Here is a 22,784-nt window from a genome sequence, read left to right as displayed (position 1 = left end):
TTTTCTTTTCTTCAAGCTTGGATTGTACAGACAAGGTGGGGTACTATTTTACTTTTTTGGTGTCCTCATGTACATTGGTGTCCTCCATAATTTGCCTTGGTGCTTTTGATCATTTTCCTTGGTGCAATTTCCCATTCCTTGGTGCTCTTTGGTAAAACAAATTGAGGAGGCGCGGAAATAGAGGGCGCTGTTGGAGCTACCGCGGAACATTTTGGGGAAAAAAAGATCGACGCGCTTGATTAAAATCGACGCGCGCGCTGACCAGAGACCGACTTAATTTTTTTTTTGGCCTAAGCTTTCGTTTAAAAAAAAAACCTTGCCTTTAATATAACAAAGGCAACTTTGCTGATGTGGCAGTAATACCATTCCGTAAAGTGGAATACGTGGCAGTCCGCCATTTTCTTTTTGCTACGCAGGAACAACCACGTACATGTTTAGGGAACGAAGGATTCGAGCTGAGAAATAAACCTGTAAAAGCGCAATTCTGAGATCGATACACGAACACGGTAAACATTTTGAATCGTTGTTGACCAAGATGAAGTTGGTTTTGGTAGTTAGTCTCGTCATGGTGGGCCAGTACAGCCTGATTGGCACCATCGCACACGCCGTTGAAGACTCGGAGTCAGCTCTGGACATAGCTCTCCGTCCGTTGTACAGTCAAATCGACACCTTTCGGTACCAACTGGATGCTGTCAAAGCGCTTGTCCGTGTCCCTTGCAAGAAAGGTAGGTGTTGCAGAGAGACTTTCGATATTGTGAATCTTGGGCAGATCCGAGCAGTGTGCAATTGTGCTGCTGTTTATTCACCACCGCACACAATCTCAATATTTTTCTTTCCCAGTTAAACATTCAAGATTGCTCAAAAATAATGGGCTTTAATTAGTTGCAACTTGTGATGCCCGTAGGTGCCAATGCCAGTACAAACTGCCCGGACGTAATGTGGGTTTATTAGCTCCAAGAACAAAACACAAATCATTTTTCCTCCCCGATTTGTCATTATTACATGCTTGCCGTTTTTCGCTACCTGCATATGAGCACGAGTATAGCACCACCTGACATTAGCGGATAAGAGCGGTGGTTAAAGTTTAGGAAACCAAAGGTCACAATATAATCCCAATCAAGATCTTATTGGAGAACTAGAACTTTGGAACCGTCAGAGGACGATGAATTATTGAAGCAGGAAAATGGTTTCCGTCACTTTCGTTAATTTTAATTCAAAAAAATAAATTAAAGAGGGTGATATTTATACTACTGTTTACTGTTTGGTAATATCGGTATTTGTCAAGGACGACTTTGCTTGGTGAGGAAGAATTGAGCTGGATTAAAACTTTTACATTATTGTTTAATTTATGCTTCATTTCCAGAATGGCAGTTGGTTTTTAAAGGTGTGGCAGGGACCGGAGTTGGGTTGTACAGCTTGTGGACTGCAGCATCTTGGGACGAAAACACGATGGGTGTTGGTGGGAATTGGCGGGATGAATCGCTGCGTGATGGATGGCAAAGTGGAGAACTGAACGTTAGGCGAGTGAGTGTTGGACTTTTCTTTTGCATCTCCAAAATGTATGATAAGCAGGTGTGAAATAGTTTGATGTTTGCAAAATCGCAAGCAAACGCTCTGGTTCGTTTTTTATTGATTATGGGATGCCAAATGTTACTATCCAATGATCCACTATCGAGAACGAGGTTGAAGTTTAGTAGAACATGGGATCGTGCGTGACTTGCATGAAATGATTTTCTCGATGAAATCATTAAATTTAAGCACAACACCATGCTTGACCTGATCAAGACATGCATGCTCGCGGTGGCCTAGAACCAATTTTGGATAAGATCGTGACACGCCGGGTTAAAGCACCAAATTTATAACATGCACTGTATATGTATAAGTCCCTAGAAGACATAAAAAAGGGAGGTGCCCGGTTTTGGTGGCATAGGTCAAGGTCTGATCAAGGTCAAAGTTCACATTGTTTATGGGTGTAATGAATTTCCACAAAAGTCTTAAATTTGAGTCGGAATAGCCTTATAGGATGTTCTGGCAATAAATATAACCTATCATATTAGAAAAACCACCAGGAGTTTGCCACGGAGAGTTCATTTTTCCCAGTGCATTTGTGGGAGAAAATCGCAGCGCGGGCTATTTGAAATTGTTAGCTTGTCCGGTGAGTTGTTTCGTAAGCGTATGATTCGAGTATCTTTTTGCCCTTTCTTTTCTTTGTATCAATATGGTGTTTTTTGTAAGGTGGCAGAACGCTATGCCCCAATCCTTAACAAATTAGCCCAAGTAAACTTGAAAAATTGACTCCCCTGCCAAACTCTTGGTGGCACACTGCTTTGTGAAACGCTCGAAATTGGTCGTACCTGTGCTGATATTATGTCCTACACCTTGATGTGTGTCTTGATCACAAAAGATAATGGTATAAGAACAACAATTCAAAAGAAGATTTCATTCCATTAAGACATCCGTAAATATAAGTTGCTGAAATTATCATGATACAATTAGGCTATTGATGAGGAATGACTGTAATCGTGCATTGCATTCTCTTGAGTTTCTACTGAAGGCCACGGAAGTAGTACTGAATATATGATGTCAATCAGAAAATAAAAACTTGTGAGCATAACAAATGAGTGTATGTATATGAATGCTGTACTGAGATTTCTCATATACACGTACCTTTCACACTGCAGGGTAACTAGTATTACAACAGGACCAAGCTATTCAACTGGACCAATCGGTTTTCAGGGGAAATTGGAATACTAAAACTGATTGTACACTTTCGTACACCTTTCCTTGTGACTTTAATGAATGTGATGTGTATATTATGTACATACACAGACATAACAACTTCAAATCAGCATATGAAGCAAACAAACGCTTAATTAGATAATTAATAAGGTATAAGCTAAGGAATACATCAGAGGAAAAGCCTCATCTATGCTTGTAATTATTCTCATATCAAAGTTATAATGAACAAGAAAAGGCATGTTTTTCTCCAAGAGTGAAGTTACAGAAAGCTTTCTTTTTTTTTAAGTGCTGAACAGCATGACTACGTATTTCTCGGAATGAAATAAACTCTACTATTTAAATGGGCACTTTTTTTACGGAACTTTTTTTCTAATATGGTAGATTTTTTTCTGATATTCCAAGGACGTCCTTTATGCAATTCAGAACTTAAAATTTCAGACCTATGTGGAAATTCACAAGACCAAATACAGTATGGTACACAATGAATTTTGACCTTGGCCTGACCTTGACCTAGGCCACCAAAACCAGGCAGCGAATTTTTTTCTCCCAAACCACATCCCCATACATAGTTGTTCAGCGCCCTCTACGATACTTTTATGATTCACACGCAGGTATTTGTTTCCCTTCGTTTGACGAGCAGTGCGACAGCTCGATAGAGGGTAGGATTTTGCACCGCAAGGTTACAGGTTCAGATCTTGGTTTTGCACCCGATTTTTTTTTCCTTTTCTAACCTGAGGCTTTGGAGGATTTTTTTTAAAAGGGAAATAAAGTCAAAATCTCATAACGTTCAAATTCACGTTTTTTCTAATTTTATATTTTCTTCTCATGTTTTTATAAAAGTTAGTCCAAAACGCCATTGCGTACACCCATATGTGGATGACGTTTGGGAGAAAAAAAAACATTCGCAACCGGACACCCCGTCGAGAGTTTCTTCTATGGACCTATACAGTAATAGTCAGTAAATTTGGTGCTTTAATCCGGCGTGTCACGATTCTTCTTTAGCTACTGGACTACAAAGCTTTGCACTTGCAGAATACCTGTTTTTCTCGTGTTTTTTATGTCAAGGTAAAACTGTCCCTGCGTGATTTCGAGGGGCGCAGAGCTGACCTGATATTCAACGGTACCGGGACGGATATCCATAACTGGTTCTCCCAAGAGCGCCTCATCTCAAGCCCCTGGGAAGACGTGGAATTATCTACACCAAACTTCTTCGGCATTGAAGGGTACACACTGGAGTAAGTACATGTACATGTAGAAGCAAACAGTGTGCCACCAAGTGGGCGTTATGAGTTCCCTGACCTGATCGTCTCGATGCTAGGTCAGGTAGCTGTCACATTAAAACATAAGTTATAACATGACGGAGCAAGCCCTGCCCTCGTGTGAGTGCACGTTTGAAGCACAAAATATAAATGGACTTTAAATGAAATAGAGATACTTGGCATTGCGCCTGGTAAATATTTTGGGGGTTTTAAGTGAGACTCGATTTGATGAACCTAAAATGTTCGGAAACGAAAAAGACACTATTCATTTTGTAGCGACTGGTTTACATTGTATTACCAATGTTTGGTTATTTGGAAAAGTAGTGACAATTAGGTATCCACTTGATTATATACCACCATAGGCTGCTGAGATGACAGTAGTAACGTCAAGTAAGAAATTGCAGCCTGGCTTTTGTTGCAATAGGCCTACGTGCAGTTCTGTGAAATGTCAGCAGTTTTTTAATTCTATCCTTTTGCCACGACATGCACAGAGATCGACGATTCTACATGAGTAACAACCACGGTGGATGTGGCAACGACCAAGGCTGGTTGTGCGTGACCGAGTCCCAAGTCAGGTACGACTGCGGATGGGAGCGACCGTCCACAGAGCACCCCTACCCGGTTATTGTGTACAGCAGGTTGGCGACTAAAGTACTGTGGAATAACGTGGTCAATGCAGGTATACGCTTTGTTTTTTGTTAATTTTTGGTGGTGTTTTATTTCGTTGATGTCCATGGCTTCCCCGGTTTTCGGTTTGAAATACATATAATGGCAAGTCCTTTAAAGCTTTAATTGTCAATAATGGGGCTACAGATGCCCGTTCGGCAAGCGTTAATAAAAAAAAATCACCTTAAGTATAAACTAAATGTGCATATAACTATGTTCCCTTTCTCACAATCTGCATCGATGCCGAGAAGGCATTGCGAAGGCTATGAACTCAAACAAACAACAAAGATTCCCTGTAGTTCATTGAAATTGGCGCAAAGAAAGTAGTTTCAGAAAGAAAGTTATTATTTGTTTTTTGCTTAGCGTAATTTGCGAATTAATTGCTGTGAAAGAATTGTACACGTTTTAAAAGGCTTTTACAGGTAATAGAAAACATTTACACTTTCTATAAACGTGGTCTGCTTTGGTGCTAGATTTGGCACATAATGGCCTGTCGTTTAAAGCTGCTGTAGTTGCCAAAATGGGGCTACAGATGCCCGTTCGGCAAGCGTTAATTAAAATAATCACCTGCAACTTAACTTACTGTGGATAACTATAAACCCTTTGATCCTATGGCAGTCGTTTGAGATTTTTAGTAAAATACCATGTCTTTTTTCTCTTAATGTTGACAGCTGACGTTACAGTTGGACGCGCAGACTTTCTCACCATCCACGTCGATGCCGAGTAGAGATAGCCAAGGCTAACTCAAACAAAACAAAAAACAAAGATTCTCTGTAATTCATTGAAATTGACGGAAACAAGTAGTTTCAGAAAGAACGCTTTTTTTTTTTTGCTCAGCGTAGTTTGCGAGTTATAATTGCTGTGTTTTATTAAAAGAATTGTACAAGTTTTTTATATGCTTTGAAAGGTAATAGACATCATTTACACTTTCGGTAAAAATGGTCTGATTTGGTGCTAGAAGTCAGAGCTGTATAGCCGCTATTGTTCCACTGACCTGTTGAATGTATTTTGTCCATCGGTGGCAGAAAATGGAGGGTGGGGGAGGGGAAAAGCCCCTTCGTTTTCAACTGTCAAAATGCAACTCACAGAAATTATTTTGCATAAAACCCATAGGTCACAGGCAGGCCGTGCCTTGCTGCCGGCGGTGTCAAGGGAAAAATACATGTACAATATGTAGCTGCTTTTAACCAAGCGTATACTACGCACGAGATCAGCAAGCTGACTTGCTACCGTTGGCAGATGTTAGGGGGAAAATTCTGACATTGTGAGTGAACTATGAACTATGATTTTCGCAGGATAATTTTGTCATGCTGTAATTTACTTTAGTCAATTCTTTAGTAATTTGGCAATATGGACGTTTGCAAAATGATGTCCCCTGCCTTTTATATTCCTCCTGTTTAGTTTAATAATTTAATAAAAAAGCAATAGCCTTTATTGCGAAATCGGTGAACCGCACGCGATGGAAATATTTACAGAAAATAGTGCAAGAAATATATGCTTCACAATTATTAAGAAAAGTAGAGATAGCATTTCATTTTTTTTCCGAATTTTACCACAACCCTGAGAGGGACCTTCTATTGGGACACCCTGTATATATCAATCATGGAATAACCGACTAGAAGGAACATCGGTGCTTGACATTGCTGTAAAAGAATTTACAAAAGAAGAGAATTTGTTTCCAAAACGCGATAATCGCTACCTTTTTCAGTCCCATCTTCTCCTGGTTGCACAGAGTTTCGACGGCTGTTATAATAGCTAAGCACAACCTAAGAAAAGGTTCTACAGTAAAGTGAAAAACGCAGTTTAGAAACAGCTGTTATATGCTGTGAATGCTCTATACGTTTTCACAACTGTGTAACTTGTTCACTTATTTTCTTTTCTCGTCATATATATATATATCGCATTTCAGAGATAAACTCTTTAAAAGGTGTTGCAGGAAAGAGGTGATATGGTTGTTGGCTTGGAAGAAGGTTTTTAGGTTGTCAAGATGTTTAAATGATATAAGTGCATGTATTTTTTTCTAGCGTGGTACTTAAAAAAGCTTAGAACAATAGTTAGAATATTTTATCTTCAGACATTAGACCCCCCAAAAAAGTCTCCGGTTTCTGGTATGGAGCTTGCCCAAAAAGTGGTGCGGCGACGCGACTTTCTTTTTTTACCTGATTTTTTTGCTTCAAATGTCGGCTGATGACTGCAAATGGTGCCCGACTAAACTTAGTGCAAATATATGGGAGTCCGGAGAGGCCACATAAAGCTTATTCTCGATCATAACCCCGGTCTAAAAACACGTTAAAATTGTGCAGCAGCAGGATTCCAGTCAAACCAGTGAGTTTGGCGGTTTTGACAAATCATCTTTTATTGATTCTTTTTTTCATTTTGCCAACACGCATGGCTACGGCGACGCGCGCATACCAGAAACCGGAGACTTTTTTTGGCCTTACTTGAGATTGTTGTCGGAGAATATGCTACTTTTTAACTTTCATGTATTACTTTTTAACTTTCGCGCTTTGAAATTGATGGAAACAAATTTTGGTAGGACCAGTCAGAGTGCAGAATGCATTACAACTAGTGTCACCCCAGACAGTGCTTGAGATTGTTGTACACAAACTCAAATGCTGTTACAGGATAACTACGGCTTTCGTTTGCTTGATATTGCGAGTTAATTAATTGGCTTAATTGCATTGGAAGCATTTAATTGGATTTTATTGTTGCGGCTTTTAGTAGGGTTGGATGGTTTAATGTTTTGTTTTGTTTTGTTTTTTAACTTTTGCGCTTTAGCACTTAGTGAATTTTTTTTTAGAAATGGCCATGCTAAAATAAAGAGAGCATTGAAAAATGATGATAAATTGTTGTTATCCTTTTTTCGTTATCTAAATAAATTTTGTTCAGGCCAAACATAATCTAACATGGCGCACTGGAGCGCTTATCAGTAAATGCAGACTTCGCTCGGGGTATCGGTCACATCGCCCCTAACCACTTCGCCCCTTTACCAATTGCCACCTCCTTACCAAAAATGTTATAATCACAGTCTGAATTAAAATCTAACCCTCCCAATAATTACCCACAATTTCAACAGCGGAAATTCCACTTTTAACAAATAGGTGGGTTATTCACGATCATTCACGCTCAAGTCCACGGGGTGTTTCACATCGCCATGAAAAAAAAACACGCAATATCCGTGGCATTCAATAAAAGGCCGTGTGTCCTGCCGGCTACGGCTAGGTCTAGTCAGCTTGTTCCCACACAGTGGCAATGGGCGTACTTACAGTTCTAAGTTCTAAGTAAAGTGTATGGACAACCCCGCCGATTCAACCTGCATGGCGTATACCTTTCCGCAAGAACGTCACCGGGCACTTTACTATAAGCGCCTGTAGTGAAGAATGCGATGTGGAAAATACAGTGGCCTGAAACATATTAGCGGTACGGAAGCGTATTTCTGCCACACAAGAAAATAACTTACCTGAATTAAAACTTTTCCTTATAAAATTGTTCGTTGTAGCTTTTCCTTATAATTTTATACCCAAAAATCTTTTTGTTATCACAAAACCTCTCCTGATAACAAAAACTAATAAAAAATTGTTTTCTTATGTGGCAGCATTATGCTTCCGTAAAGTGGTATACGTGACAGTCCCCATGTCTGAGAGCCTCAGGGTCAAGGCTTCCAGGTAGGAGGTAGAGCTATAAAAGCGCGACTCTGTATTGATCAGGGAACATTGTTAACATTTTGAATCTCTCGTTGCCAAGATGAAAGTCGTTCTGGTAGCTACGTTAGCAGTGGTGGCCCAGTGCTGGCTGATTGGTGCCGTGATTGGTGAGTCAACTCTTGACCAAGCTCTCCGTCCGTTGTACAGTCAACTCGATACCTTTCGGCACCAACTGGATGCGGTCAAAGCGCTTACTTGTAAAGGTACGGTATAAAGGTGCTAATTCAAAGATACTTTATTAGGCACAGGCAGAGTCTAATGGAGCAGTGTGCTACGTACGTTCTCTGCTTTTATATTTATCACGGCAACAAGAGAGCAATTTCTTTTATCATTCTCTATCTTACTCTTTCAAGATGGCTCGCAGATAATGTGCTTTTTAGTTGCTAGTGGTACTTGTATTGCAGGAAATAAGTGCAAGCGGCGGTTCAAAAAAATGTCTTCCTACAAATGTTCCATTTTCATGAGTGAAACAATGAACACTCGTCGCTACCATCTTGCCATCATGAACACGCAAGCCTTTTCTGTCAAAAGTATCGTACCGTTTGAGATTTAAGGATGAGAGCAATGGATGGTTTTGGAAACTAGTAGTCAAAGTAAAAACGTATTAAGATCTTACTTGAGAACTAGAATATTGAAGCGAGAAAATAGTTTTGTTAATATCTTTAAGTTTAGAAATCAGAAATTAAAGAGGGTCATTTTTATACTTCTGTTTATTGTTGGACAATAATCAGTGTTAAGAACGACTCTGGTTGTAGTCCGGTCAACTTAAAACAGGACCTGACCTAGAACTTATTGCAATAGAATTTATTTTAACACTCTCACGCGAAGGATGTATCGCTGTTTAACATACTAAAACTTAAAATAGTAAAAGAGTGTTTTTATTCACTTTTTCGCGACTAATTTTTTATCATGCGTAAACATTCGTATGGAGGGCGCCATGTTTTCTTTTGCGTCCGTTACCCAACAGAAAATCCGTTCAGCATCACGCATGAGACTTTGCGAAACGTAAACACGACTGATCACAGCAGACGACTCCGCAGATGATTTCGCAAGGGTGGAGGGGGTTTAAACCAACCTCCCTGTCCGCTTGCCATTGCGTTCAATTTGTCAAAGTAATACGGGAGGTTTCGCTCGTACCCCCCGCCCTGCAAACAGTACGCTGGGATACTCTGATGAATTCACGCTCTGATTGGTTGGATTTTGCGTGACCAGTGACCTGTGCGTCATCAAGGTCATGACTCTGCAAGGTTTGAATCGGCCGTTAAGACTGATTCATTACTCTTTTATTCCATTTTAGAGATGTTTTTTTCTTGTTGAAAAGCGTAATAATGTAGGAAATTATGTAAAGCTTATCTGTGTTGTAAATTTACAATTCCTGTCACTTGCTCAGGCTCCGTTTCGAATCAAAAACGGTCGGATTGCATTATGCGACGCTCAAAATTTGGTTTACATGGTCCGCAGAGAAACAGAAATCACATCCGGTATGGAATGTGGGCAATTCTATTGGATGTTTTCGAATAGCATTTGTGCACATTGTGTAGCTGCAGTCTTGAACAGCTGCAACCAGATGCTTTATACATAGGTCATAGGCCACTTCCTTCACAAGATTCTGTGAAGCTCATCAGAGTATCCCAGCGTCCTGTTTGCAGGGCGACGGTTGTGAGCGAAACGGGAGGTCGGTTCATCCAAAGAATCATTTCGTCGGGACTCGAGTATGCTTGTCTGGCGTAGTAAATTTATTTAATGTCACTTTTGGCCAGTAAATGTATCAATCAAACCTTATTTTTATAACGAAGGATCATCTCGATTTAGGTGATTAAATTATTTATGGGAAATGTGCGATGTGCATGCAGAGCTCATGTACGAAACTACATCAGTTTCTCAAATTGTGTAAGCATCAGAATCCGAGCCGAGTATTTTTTGCATTTTCTTTACCAAATATCCAAAACATGTGTTCGTCATCGACATTGTCAGGGGCGGATCCAGGAATTTTCGCAGAGGGGGGGGGGGGGGGGCTGGTACCATATTTCAATAGGGGGCGCTGTTCAAATTCGACGATTATTAACACTAGATTACATAATGGGTACCGTATTTTCAACAGGCGGACATTATACCAGTATAATTTTTATTGGGGGGGGGGGTTGGGGTGTTTCGACTGATTTTTTTATGAATGTGTATGATAATTTTTTTGGGGACGGAGCTGGGGGGTTGACCCCCCCCCCCCCCCCTCTGGATCCGCGCCTGTCTTTAAATAAGGTTTTCGCCTTCCTTTCCAAACGGTCCGTGTATGTCCAATCGTTTTTCGTACGTGTATGATCAAACATGATATTTTTTATATCCCTTTTTGCAAATGTCACACTATCTCGTCTATGGATTTTTTGCGGACTATTGCGCGGAATATCGTCCACTCTGTCCGAGTGCCCTGGATGAAATTATGACTTGGAACAGACAATACTCCCGCCAAATGTAGAACCGTGAACCAAGTTACAACCTTGTATGCATCTTACTATAAAGCGTACTGTAAAAGTTGATGCGAAAGGCAAAAAGAAGTTCTACACACTCATTTTTATTTAAGTTTCCGATGTTCTGTCTTCTGCTGCACTTGCATTTGGTCATGAATCCTAAACATTATCTTATATCGGCATGCATACTGAAGTAAGTCGCCAGACGAATTGATTGAGGACAAAAGTCCCAAATTTTAATTGCCAAAAGGTGCTTGGAAAAAACACCTTTCCACTCGATAGAAACTATTAGATTTTTCACATATTGTTTGTGTATTTATTTGAAATTGTTTGACGCTTGAATGATTTCTATTGCAATTAGTTTTAGGTCTTAACCCTAAAAGGGCCGGGGCGGAATCCGCCCCCCCCCCTCCCTCAACTTTTTCCATGATAGCCATATCAAAAACAATTGTTTCGCGACCCGAGCTGTTCTTACTTTTTAGACTCGAGTCTTGCGCATCTTATAATACAAAAAACATAAAATTCGGACTAGGGGTTGCCGCGCAGTGAAAAATTATGAATAATGAATTACCCATAATTCCAAACCCTTTGACCTATAGTCATAAAATGTCTTGGGTACGTTCATGATAAGTTGTTCTGTGCATATGTTATGTACCGAGTTTCGTAATTTATCGTCACTCGATGGCCGAGATCTTGGAGTGGGGGGGGGCGGAATCCACCCCCTCCTTCCAGTTGTGAGATGGTCAAAATAACCCGGTCCTTTTTTAGGGTTAACATAAATTGACCGGACACTGGGGAGGTAAGACTTGATGTTATCGTTTCATTGCTGTCCCAGCTTCGGAATGGCAGTTGGTTTTTAAAGGTATGGCAGGGACCGGATTTGGGATATATGACATGTGGACTACAGCATCTTGGGACGAAAACACGATGGGTGTCAGTGGGAGTTGGCGGGATGAATCGCTGCATGACGGCTGGAAAAGCGGAGAACTGAATATTAGGCGAGTGAGTACTGGACTATATATTTGCTTAATTAAATTCTTTTTAAATTTATCTCCAAAAATCGTGTACATTTCTCATGATCAGGTGTTGAATGGTCTGATGTCTACAAAACTGCAAGCAAATGGTCTTGTTATTTTTATATTTTTAATTGATTTTGGATGCCAAATGTTACTCTCCCATGATCCACTATCGAGGACGAGGTTGAAGTTAAGTAGAACCTGGGACCGTGCGTGACTTTCAACATTCACACAGCATGATTTTAGAGAATGACTTTGCATGAAATGATTTTCTCGATGAAATCACTAAATTTAGGCGCAACCTCATGCTTGATCTCAGACATAGTTATACTCACAAAGCTTTGAACATGTAGTACACATTTTTCTCCTCACGTTATGGTTTGGTGTCAAGGTAAAATTGTCCGTGGGTGATTTCAAGGGGCGCAGAGTTGACCTGATATTCGACGGTACCGGGACGGATATCCATAACTGGTTCTCCCAAGAACGCCTCATCTCGAGCCCCTGGGAAGACGTGGAATCATCCACACCAAACTACTTCGGCGTTGAAGGGGATACAGTAGAGTAAGTACAACACAAAAGCGATGATTAGTGTGCCACCGATTGGGCATTATGAGTTCCCTGACCTGATCGTTTTGATCTTAGGTCAGGTAGCTGTCACTTTCAAAAATATAATATGATGGAGCAGGCCCTGGCCCTGCCCTCGTCTTAGTGCACGTTTGAAGCACAAGGCCTAATTGGACAAAGAGATACTGATGGGCATTACGCCTGGCAAAGATTCCGTAAATGTGAGACTCGATTTGTTGAACTTCATCAAAATCAGCATCGAAATGAACGATAAAAAACGACTATGCTATTTCAATACAACGCCAATCGACACATGAGACAAATTTATCGAATAAGGACGAATTAGAGTGCCATAGGTTTGAATTATTCTGCACTTTAAATGAAATCCACTGATGGCTATTTTGAAATTGAATCGAGAATTGAGCTCGTCCATGTTCTGGAACGAAATTAAAGTTTCGTTCTAGAGAATTTGTGTGATATATTGCAGCCTCTCTTTTGTTGCAATAGGCCTTTTTGCAATTCTGGGTACTGTAAGAAGCTCTTATTTCTATCCTTTTGCCACGACATGCAAAGAGATCGACGATTCTTCATTAATAACAACTACGGTGGATGTTCCATCGACCAAGGCTGGTTGGTCGTAACCGAGTCCAATAGCGGGACCGATTGCGAATGGGAGCGCCCGTCAGAGGAGCACCCCTACCCGATCATACACTACAGCAAGTCGGCGAGTAAAGTAGTGTGGCATAACGTGCTCAATGCAGGTACGGGTTGGGTTTTGCTTCACATAATCGATGCTAATATAAGGTGTGGTCGGTTAGCGATCAAGGGGCGTGGTCACATTAGTGGTGCACCCAAGGGGGGCCCTCGGGGGCTAGAGCCCCCCCCCCCGGTATTTTTTTTTAGTCCCACGATTTGACCTTGGTGATATGTATGTGGCCTATTTTCGAGTAGTATAATAGGGGTGTAAGTGGCGCCACCAACGTCAAAATAGTCCGCACCCCGAAAATTGTTTGAGGCCCCCCCCCCCCCCCCCCCCCCAGCCAAATCCTGGGTGCGCCACTGGGTCACATGTCCACCATGGAATTCGTATCAATTTTACTGCGGGTGTCGCATTGGGTTGATTTGTATAAGTGTGTGGGGGACAGGGGCGGATCCAGGAATTTTGCGGGGGGGGGGGTCAGGCCCGTCTGATTTTTCATGTCCGATTGTTGCGGACAGGCGGAAATGTAACAAACTCAGGCATAAGAGTGTCTGCCTAATTTGAAATTTTCCTCAAAAATGTGGAAATTCGCATTGGCATAAATCCAAAAAGGTATCAAAATACCCGTGAAAAAGGAAATAATGAAACTTAAAAGTAAAATTAAATGGGAAACAAAGGCGCACCTTCAAGAAGGATTGCATTCGAATAATAATTATATTACATAGCCCTTTAAGCTTTAGCTGCCAATAATGTGGCTGCATATTCCCGTTCAGCAAGAACAAAAATCACCTGCAACTAAACTAACTGGGGATAATTATACTCTTTGATCATATGCCAGTCGTTTATGAGTTTTATTAAAATACCACGTCTTTTATTTTATTGTTCGTAATGTTGACAGGTGATGTCACAGTGGGACGTGCGGACTTTCTCACCATCCATGTCGATGCCAAGTAGGGACTACAAAGGCTAACCCAAATAAACAACAAAATACAGTTAATTCATGGACATTAATGGAAACAGTAGAGAATGTATAAAAGCTATAGACACATAAAAATGTATCTTCTCTGCTTGACATAATTTGCAAGTAAATTGATGTGTTTAATTATTGAAAGCGTTTTACATTTTGGTTTTTTTTTAAGGTTTTTAGTAGGCAATATCTGCATTTCCCGAAATTTAAAAAGTGGTCTGATTTTGGGCTAAAAATATACACCAGTTATCATTCCACCGACGGCCTATTTAATTTTTTGTGTCAAAATGCAACTCGTGTAATTTGTTTTGCATAAAACCCATAGGTAACAGACAGGCCGTGCCGTCATTGCTGGCGTTGTCAAGGTAACAATATACATAACTGCGTATATTAACCGAGCGTATGCACGAGATCAATAAGCTGACTTGCCCGTTTATATAGTATTCGACGAGAACAAAATTGTTGACAATCGCTCTACATCGCAAGTATTCCATGCACTACGATTTTCGCCGGATAATGTTTTATGCTGTTATTTACTTGAATCAATTCCATATTAATATGATAATTTGGACTTTTGGCAAATAATGCCCTGCCTTTAATAGGGTTAAAGGATATTTGTGTATTCATAGAATAGTTAAATGTATTTCTTTATCTTTGGCGCTTAACCCTAAGAGGGCCGGATTATTTTGACCATCTCTCAGCCGGGGGCGGATTCCGCAGCCCCCCCCCCCCCCCCCCCCCCCCCCCGAGGTCTCGGCCATCGAGTGACGACAAAATTGGAAACTCGGTACATGCATAGAACAACTTATCATTAATATACCGAAGAGATTTCATGACTATAGGTTAAAGGGTTTTCGCATTATGGCTAATTAATTATTCATATGCATGCATGGAATGTACACTACGTATATGGGGAAATTCAGTTTTCACGGTAATGCGGTAAGGTAATGCAGGGAAAAGGTGATATGGTTGTTGGCTTGGAAGAAGGTTTTTAGGTTGTCAAGATGTTTAAATGTTATAAGTGCATGTATTTTTTTCTAGCATGGTACTTAAAAAAAAGCTTAGAACAATAGTTAGAATTTTTTTCTTCAGACATTAGACCCCCCCAAAGAAGTCTCCGGTTTCTGGTATGGAGCTTGCCCAAAAAGTGGTGCAGCAAATGCAAATGGTGCCCGACTAAACTTAGTGAAAACATATGGGAGTTTGGAGAGGCCACATAAAGCTTATTCTTGATCATAACCCCAACTAAAAACACGTTAAAATTGTGCAGCAGCAGGATTCCAGTCAAACCAGTGAGTTCGGCGGTTTTGAGAAATCATCTTTTATTGAAAAAAAACTTTTTCATTTTGCCGACGCGCATGGCTACGGCGACGCGCGCATACCAGAAACCGAAGACTTTTTTGGCCTTACCTGAGATTGTTGTCGGAGAATATGCTTCTTTTTACTTTCATGTATTACTTTTTAACTTTCGCGCTTTGAAATTGATGGAAACAATTTATGGTAGGACCAGTCAGAGTGCAGAATGCATTACGACTAATGTCACCCCAAACAGTCCTTGAGATTGATGTACAAAAATTCAAATGCTGTTACAGGATAACAACGACTTTTGTTTGCTTGATATTGCGAGTTAATTAATTGGCTTAATTACATTGGAAGCATTTAATTGGATTTTAGTGGTTTTATAGGGTTGGATGGTTTAATGTTTTGTTTTGTTTTGTTTTGTTTTTTTAACTTTCGCGCTTTAGCACTTAGTGATTTTTCTTTTTGAAATGGCCATGCTAAAATAAAGAGAGCATTGAAAAATGACGATAAATTGTTTTATCCTTTTTTCGCTATCTAAATAAATTTCGTTGAGGCCAAACATAATCTAACATGGCGCCCTGGAGCGCTTATCAGTAAATGCAGACTTCGCTTGGGGTATCGGTCACATCGCCCCTAACCACTTCGCCCCTTTACCGATTCGCCCCATTGCAGTGCATTGCCACCTCGTTACCCAAAATGTTATAACCAGCAGTCTGAATTGAAATCTAACCCTCCCAATAATTACCCACAATTTCAACAGTGGAAATTCCACTTTTAACAAAAAGGTGGGTTATCATTACGATCATTTTAACCCCAAAATATAACCCACTTTCTGTTACCCAGAATTTGAACTAAGTCAGTTTATAACCCAGAATTTCAACCCATACTCGTCAGATTAACCTTGATTGTTTTAACCTGAAATAATATAACCCAAATTCCGGTACCCAAAGTGTTGGTTAAAATTTAATCCAAATACTTTTTCAGTGTGGGCGCATGGTAAAGTGCCTGATGACATTCTTGGGGAATGGTCATGCAGGTTACGCCGATGGGGTCGGGTACATACACACTTTGCTGGCTTTCGGATCTCTTATCTACTATCACTGTAAAAAAAAATCCGTAAATTTACAGACTCCGTAAAGTGATATATTCCGTATTTTCGCCGTAATTTTACGGACTTTCCGTAAATGCAAATATTAATTATGCTAATTAACGTGATTACAATCAACCACATCGGCCCAAACGCCTACACATAATATAGTACATCCAAGTACATATTGTTATTTCACCCACAACCGAGTACACATGTCCAAACTCATGTTAAGGCCAAAAAAAAAAAGTCTCCGGTTTCTGGTACGGAGCTTGCTCCAAAAGTGGTGCGGCGACGCGGCTTTTTTTTTTTTTACCTGGTTTTTTTTTTTTTTTTTGGCTTCAAATGTCGGCTGATGACTGCAAATGGTGCCCGACTAAACTTTGTGCAAATATAATGGGAGTCCAGAGAGGCCACATAAAGCTTATTCTAGATCATAACCCCATCTAAAAACACTTTAAAATTGTGCAGCAGCAGAATTCCAGTCAAACCAGTGAGTTTGGCGGTTTTGAGACATCATCTTGTATTGAAAAAAAAACTTTTTCATTTTGCCGACGCGCATGGCTGCAGTGACGCGCGCGCATACCAGAAACCGGAGATTTTTTTTTTGGCCTAAGGGTCTGTTTATTTTACGGAATGAAAAAACATTTCCGGAAATTTTGCTGCCAGCAAAAAAAATAGCGTTCCGTATTCCTACAGCAAAATTTCCGGAAAAGTTTTTTTTTTCATTCCATAAAATAAACAGACCTTTTCCATAGAAATGCACACATTCTATACCGGATGTGATTTCTTTTTTCATTGCGGACCATGTGGATACAATTTGAGCGTCGCATGATATGCAAGTTGACCCGTTGTGATGAATTCAAAACGGAGCCTGATGAGCGAGTGACGGGAATTGAAAGTTACAAAACAGATAAGTTTCACAGCTTTTCCTATACATTATTACGCTTTTCAACGAAAAAAAAACATTTATGAACTGGCATAAAAGAGTGATGACCATAGAGCTAGGTACCAGAGGGCTAACTCAAGTGCAAAGGGAAAAGTGATGCTGGGCGCATCCATGTTTGTACACAAACCTATAGAGTACTAGAAATTGTGTACGGCTATTTGCATATCTGCGTTTGTATTCCATACCGGTGCGTCATCGAAGCCGATGCGCCCAAAACCGAAACTCACGATCAGCAAATGAGCGTGTCATTTTGCTCTACGCAAACAGCGCAACGTGTGCGCGTCCCTCCGCTGCAGATAGATGCTTTTCGCGGTGACGTTTTTGAACTGTCATGACACGCTTTAAGTTGTTTTCGTATCTTCTACTTGCGCGTTGCATTTAGAGTACACTTTTAAAATTTAATCCAGCTACACTTGCATTTTGATTGTGTTCTACAAACGCACACATAAATTCAAAATGTTTGCGCCCAGAGAATGAAGTAATTTCGGAAGTGCGTTTTAAAGCTATAGTCCATCATTTGTAATTAGTGCATTTTGTTTGTTTGAAGCAACAAAAGTGTTCAAAATCTAATGAAGGATACTGAGCAACTAACCTGATGAAGTTTCAGCTAAGCTTCAGCTGTACATTCCGAGAAAAGCAGCATTCTAAGATCTCAATTTCAAATCAAAAGTTACTGAATCATGTTTTGAATTGTTTTGAATTGCAGCTATACGCGGCGTCGCGCACTGATCCGACGAATTATAACAACCGCGCGCGCGTGTGCGTCGTTCCAATACTTGTGCGCGCTGCGCTGAATAACAAAACGAACTTCTAATTTAAATTTTCCTACGGTGCTTCTTGAGAATCACCGTTGGAAATGCCTTCTTTCGTTGATTACTTCAAAATGACAGCTTCCCAGAAAGGATAATTTCACAGGGAGTTTAGTTCCCTCACTATCTTTCAACCAAGTTTGTTTTCCAACAATAATTACGCCAGTTACTTTTCGGATGGCTGCAAATGATGGACTATAGCTTTAAGTTCTATCTGTGGCCGCAGCAGCTGGAATGGCGCTCGCATCTTGGAATAGCGCAATACGCGGAGAGAGATATGGACATGCGATTAGGTTTGATATCACACTGTTGTTGCGATGGATATCGATCAACCATGATCGAATTTCAAGTTTGCTGATTCGCATTTTTGTATAGACCTTCACAGCAAAATGGACGATCCTGGCGATTCTTCCCCTCAAGAACGTCATCAGTCGCACCCCGAAGTCTGGTACAAGTGGCAGTCCACCAGGTTGTTTTGATACGCAGGAACAACCACGCACGGGTTCAGGGACTCAAGGATTCGAGCTGTGAAATACACGTACGAGAGTGCAATTCTGAAATTGATTTTCGAGTAAAACTGAGTTAACATTTTTGCTGTTGACCAAGATGAAGTTGGGCTTGCTAGTTAGTCTCGTCATGGTCCCGAACAGCCTGATTGGCACCATCGCAAGCACCGATGAAGACTGCAAGTCCGCTCTGGAGACATCTCTCGTTCCACTGTACACTCAACTCGACACATTTCGCAGCCATCTGGATGCTGTCATAGGGCTGGTTGTCCAGAACGGTAGGTGCTGCAGCGATGCTTTTGTGAATCAAAACCAGATCCAAGCAGTATGCAATATTGTGCTGCTGTTTATTCATCACCTCACTCAGTGGCACCATCTCAGTTTCTTCTTTCTTTTCTCCCGTTACTCACTAAACATTGCTCAAAACTTATGTGCTACAATTCGTACCTATGGAAAGGTGTCAGTGCCAGTACAGACTTGACCGGAGCTCCAACATGCTTGCCGTTTTGTGTGCATAAACGTACAACAATGGCGGCCCCTTTGGTTGGCTTTTAGTAACATTCCCATTGGAGTGCTAAACTTTTGAAATCGTCAGAGGACGATGAATTGTTGAAGGCAGGAAAATGTTTCCAGTTAAATTCGTTAATTTTAGAAAACATCAATCGAAGAGAATAATTTTAATACTGTTTATTGTTTGTTGATACCAGTATTTTGTTAAGGATGTCTTTGCTTGGTGAAGAAGAATTTAGTTTGATAACGACTTTATGGCTATCATTTCATGTATGCTTCAGCTTCGGAATGGCAGTTGGTTTTTAAAGGTGTGGCGAGGACAGGAGTTGGGTTATACAACATGTGGACTGCAGCATCTTGGGACGACAACACGATGGGTGTCAATGGGAGTTGGCGGGATGAATCGCTGCATGACGGCTGGAAAAGTGGAGAACTGAGCGTTAGGCGAGTGAGTTATCCTTGGTTAAGGCGTTCGTCGATGCTGTCCGTGATGGCATCTGGGGCCGTATTCACAAAACACAAACTTAAGAGAATAAGTCAGACTTGAATCTAAGCATCCTACTAGCGGCTTAAGTGGGGTGCCTAATTTGGTATTCACGACAGATATAAGCACCCCATGATCTAAGAGTGCAAAATAATCACTCTTGCTCATGCGCAAAACATTTACGTAATAAGCGTTCCTACGCAGCCTGCGGCGGTTCAATAAATTCCTTAAAGGGACGCTGGGTCCTAGAACAGCCCAATTGGACTACAAAAAGCACTTTGAACGAAATGATGCTTAAAAAATCTGAAGAACATTTAAAAGTAGGATATCAGCATCCACACAAGTCAACTTTCCATTCAAAACTGGGCGTTTTTATGTAATTCCTGTATTATGCGTGCGTGAACGAATTTCGGGGTCCAAAAATTCGAGCTGTTTTGATGCTAGTGATTTCCTCCGTAAAATGGTCGCCGTTTGAAGACGTGTATGAAACCATATTTTGTGCGTTGGTGATTGGTCACCGCGCGCTGTTCGCGAGCACGGTGCTGTGTATATACATAGGCCTATCGTACGTATATTGACTGAAAGTGTTAACGACAGGAAAAGCGTATTCGTAGTCCGTCGTGTCCGATGTAAACAACCGGCAGGTGCGGATCCAGAGGGAGGGGGGGGTCAAACCCCCCCCCCCCCCCAGCTCTGTCAAAAAAAAAAATTATCATACAAATTCCAAAAAATAAGTCGACCCCCCCCCCCCCCCCCCCCCCCCCCCCCCCCCCCCCCCGCTGTGACACCCCCCAAAAATTATACTGGTATAATGTCCGCCTGTGCAAAATACGGTACACCATTCTGTAATCTAGTGTTAATAATCGTCGAATTTGAACAGCGAACCAGATGTTTGAAATAGAATAAATAAACGATCCAAAACATGACATTTTCGGGGATTTCAGGACCGCCAGTGCCCCTTTAACATATATCATGCGTGCAAATTCAGCAACGCAACAAGTTCGTCATGCACATCGTATGCATGCAGTGCATGCATTAATTTCTCAACGGTTAGTTGTTTCAACAATAATAAAAGTGAAATGCTCGTTTTATTTACTATCGAGTGTGGAACAATGTGAAGGTGATTTGTTAGCATTCTCTCCTACATGCTGGATCATTCTATAGTCAGAGTTCACCGTAGTAATACACTGCATGTCATTGGGTACATAATACGTTCAGTGGCGGCGCCAGACACTAACATTTGGGTGCAATTCAAAAAAATTCAAGCCTGTGTACGCGCACTGGGATAGGGCGCTAACGCTTTGCACATAACATGCATAGCACTTTTTTATCATTTTTTGTTTTGATGTCAAGGTGAACCTGTCCCTGTATGGTTCCGAGGGGGACAGAGTTGACCTGATATTCAACGGTACCGGGACGGATATCCATAGCTGGTTCACCCAAGAGCGCCTCATCTCCAGCCCCTGGCAGGACTTGAACTCATCAGCCACACCAAACTACTTCAGCATTGAAGGGGATAAGTCCAAGTAAGTATATTATATAAAAGCGATGAATAGTGTGCCACCAAGTGGGAACAGTGGCGTAGCCAGGATTTTTTTCAGTGGTCACGGTGGGTCCCCGGGGAGGGGGGTTTAGTCTATGTAATAGACCCTTGTGAGCCGATTTTCTGATTAATTATGCAAGACAACCGCCTCTGGACCTCTAGATTTTGACCAATCAGCGGGCGCTTTCTATATCGGGTCTCGCCATGGATTTCTATAAATAAAACCTAGACACCCCGGTTCCGTTGCCCCTAGAATTCCGTAAATGTGAGACTCGATCTTGGTTGAACTCCGTCAAAATCAGCATCAAAATGAGCGATAATAAACGATTATGCTCTTTTAATACAACGCCGATCGCCACATGAGAGGAATTGAGCGAAATAAGAGCGAATTAGAATGGAACAAGTTTAAATTATTCTGCACCTATGATGGTGGCTATTTGAAATTGAGAATTGAGCAGGTCCCGGCATGTTTTGAAACGAAATTGAAGTTTCGTTTCTAGAGAATTTGTGTGATATATTGCAGCCTCTCTTTGTTGCAATATAGGCCTTTTCTTGCAATTCTGGGCACTGTAAGAAGCTCTCATTTCTATCCTTTTGCCACGACATGCAAAGAGATCGGCATTTCGTCATTAATAACAACTACGGTGGGTGTGGCGTCGATAAAGGCTGGTTGGTCGTGACCAACTCCAATAGCAGCATCGATTGCGCATGGGAGCGACCGGCCACAGAGTACACCTACCCGATCATGTACAGCAGGCTGGAAAGTAAAGTACGGTGGCATAGCGTGCTCGGTGCAGGTACGGGGGTGGGTTTAGCTTTACATCGGACTTATTCACGAGTCGCCCGTATTGAATTGAAAGTTAGTAAAATCTTACTTTTTTTAATTGGCGAAGAGAAATGAAATCAACTTAACTTATTATGAATTCCAGTCTGCTTCAACGAATAATTTAAAATTAGTAATTAAACATTCCCAAATGTTTTAAGTCATATTTACAAAAAAAATTGACAGTAAAATAAGGCCGCATTGTGCCTGCATAAACAGTCTGGCACCATCCCATTCAACAGTTAACAATTAATGAAATACATTCAGGGAACTCGACCAAAATGGCCAACGCGTGAATAAGGCCCATGATATATGGCGGTTATATAAGGCGTGGTTGGTTAAAGATAGAGGGGCGGGCTGACATATCCACCTTCGAATTCGTATCAATTTTACGGCGGGTTTTGCATTGCAGTTGATTTGTGTATGTGGGTAGGCCTAAACACCGCGTTATGGGGAAGTTTTTTTTATTGTTAGGCAAAATAATCATATGGCAGTCCTTTCAGATATGTTATATTAATTTACCGATTTTTTTTATGTTCACAGGGGATGTTACAGTTGGACTCGCAGACTTTCTCACCATCCAAATCGATACCTAGTGGTGTTGTACAAACCCGACCCGAAACCGACTTTGGGTCGGGTCGGGTCGGTTTGTCCATCATTTCAGTCGGGTTGGGTCGGTTTCTGTTTTGCGTTT

At 41.1% G+C, this 22,784-nt stretch overlaps 3 protein-coding genes across 3 annotated transcripts; all 3 read left to right on the top strand.

Annotated features, from left to right (window-relative positions):
• Positions 1-422: 422 nt before the first annotated feature.
• Positions 423-6,418, top strand: LOC119735969. The gene is made up of 5 exons (XM_038209949.1): positions 423-725; positions 1,364-1,524; positions 3,805-3,974; positions 4,490-4,677; positions 5,336-6,418. Exons 1-5 carry the CDS (start codon positions 536-538, stop codon positions 5,389-5,391), a joined length of 765 nt encoding a protein of 254 aa, XP_038065877.1. The 5' UTR covers positions 423-535; the 3' UTR covers positions 5,392-6,418.
• Positions 6,419-8,321: 1,903 nt separating this feature from the next.
• Positions 8,322-14,811, top strand: LOC119735979. The gene is made up of 5 exons (XM_038209958.1): positions 8,322-8,571; positions 11,666-11,832; positions 12,238-12,407; positions 12,984-13,171; positions 14,009-14,811. The coding sequence occupies exons 1-5, from the start codon at positions 8,409-8,411 to the stop codon at positions 14,062-14,064; spliced, it is 744 nt and encodes a 247-aa protein (XP_038065886.1). The 5' UTR covers positions 8,322-8,408; the 3' UTR covers positions 14,065-14,811.
• A 4,043-nt stretch (positions 14,812-18,854) lies between these two features.
• Positions 18,855-22,784, top strand: LOC119735986. Its single transcript, XM_038209972.1, has 5 exons — positions 18,855-19,008; positions 19,522-19,688; positions 21,078-21,250; positions 21,880-22,064; positions 22,634-22,784. The coding sequence occupies exons 1-5, from the start codon at positions 18,861-18,863 to the stop codon at positions 22,684-22,686; spliced, it is 726 nt and encodes a 241-aa protein (XP_038065900.1). The 5' UTR covers positions 18,855-18,860; the 3' UTR covers positions 22,687-22,784.

Source organism: Patiria miniata, unplaced genomic scaffold (genome assembly GCF_015706575.1).
Source record: "Patiria miniata isolate m_02_andy unplaced genomic scaffold, ASM1570657v1 HiC_scaffold_10, whole genome shotgun sequence".
Taxonomy (NCBI): Eukaryota; Metazoa; Echinodermata; class Asteroidea; order Valvatida; family Asterinidae; genus Patiria; species Patiria miniata.
Note: the sequence above shows the minus strand (reverse complement) of the source record. Positions and strands in the feature narration are given on the sequence as shown.

Excerpts from the sequence above, each read along its gene's own strand:
- LOC119735969 (XM_038209949.1), top strand. The coding sequence starts at position 536 with ATGAAGTTGGTTTTGGTAGTTAGTCTCGTCATGGTGGGCCAGTACAGC. Across the intron at positions 726-1,363 it reads CCGTGTCCCTTGCAAGAAAG|AATGGCAGTTGGTTTTTAAA; the intron begins GTAGGTGTTGCA and ends CTTCATTTCCAG. Across the intron at positions 4,678-5,335 it reads GAATAACGTGGTCAATGCAG|CTGACGTTACAGTTGGACGC; the intron begins GTATACGCTTTG and ends TAATGTTGACAG.
- LOC119735979 (XM_038209958.1), top strand. The coding sequence starts at position 8,409 with ATGAAAGTCGTTCTGGTAGCTACGTTAGCAGTGGTGGCCCAGTGCTGG. Across the intron at positions 11,833-12,237 it reads GAGAACTGAATATTAGGCGA|GTAAAATTGTCCGTGGGTGA; the intron begins GTGAGTACTGGA and ends TTTGGTGTCAAG. Across the intron at positions 13,172-14,008 it reads GCATAACGTGCTCAATGCAG|GTGATGTCACAGTGGGACGT; the intron begins GTACGGGTTGGG and ends TAATGTTGACAG.
- LOC119735986 (XM_038209972.1), top strand. The coding sequence starts at position 18,861 with ATGGTCCCGAACAGCCTGATTGGCACCATCGCAAGCACCGATGAAGAC. Across the intron at positions 19,009-19,521 it reads AGGGCTGGTTGTCCAGAACG|CTTCGGAATGGCAGTTGGTT; the intron begins GTAGGTGCTGCA and ends TGTATGCTTCAG. Across the intron at positions 19,689-21,077 it reads GAGAACTGAGCGTTAGGCGA|GTGAACCTGTCCCTGTATGG; the intron begins GTGAGTTATCCT and ends TTTGATGTCAAG.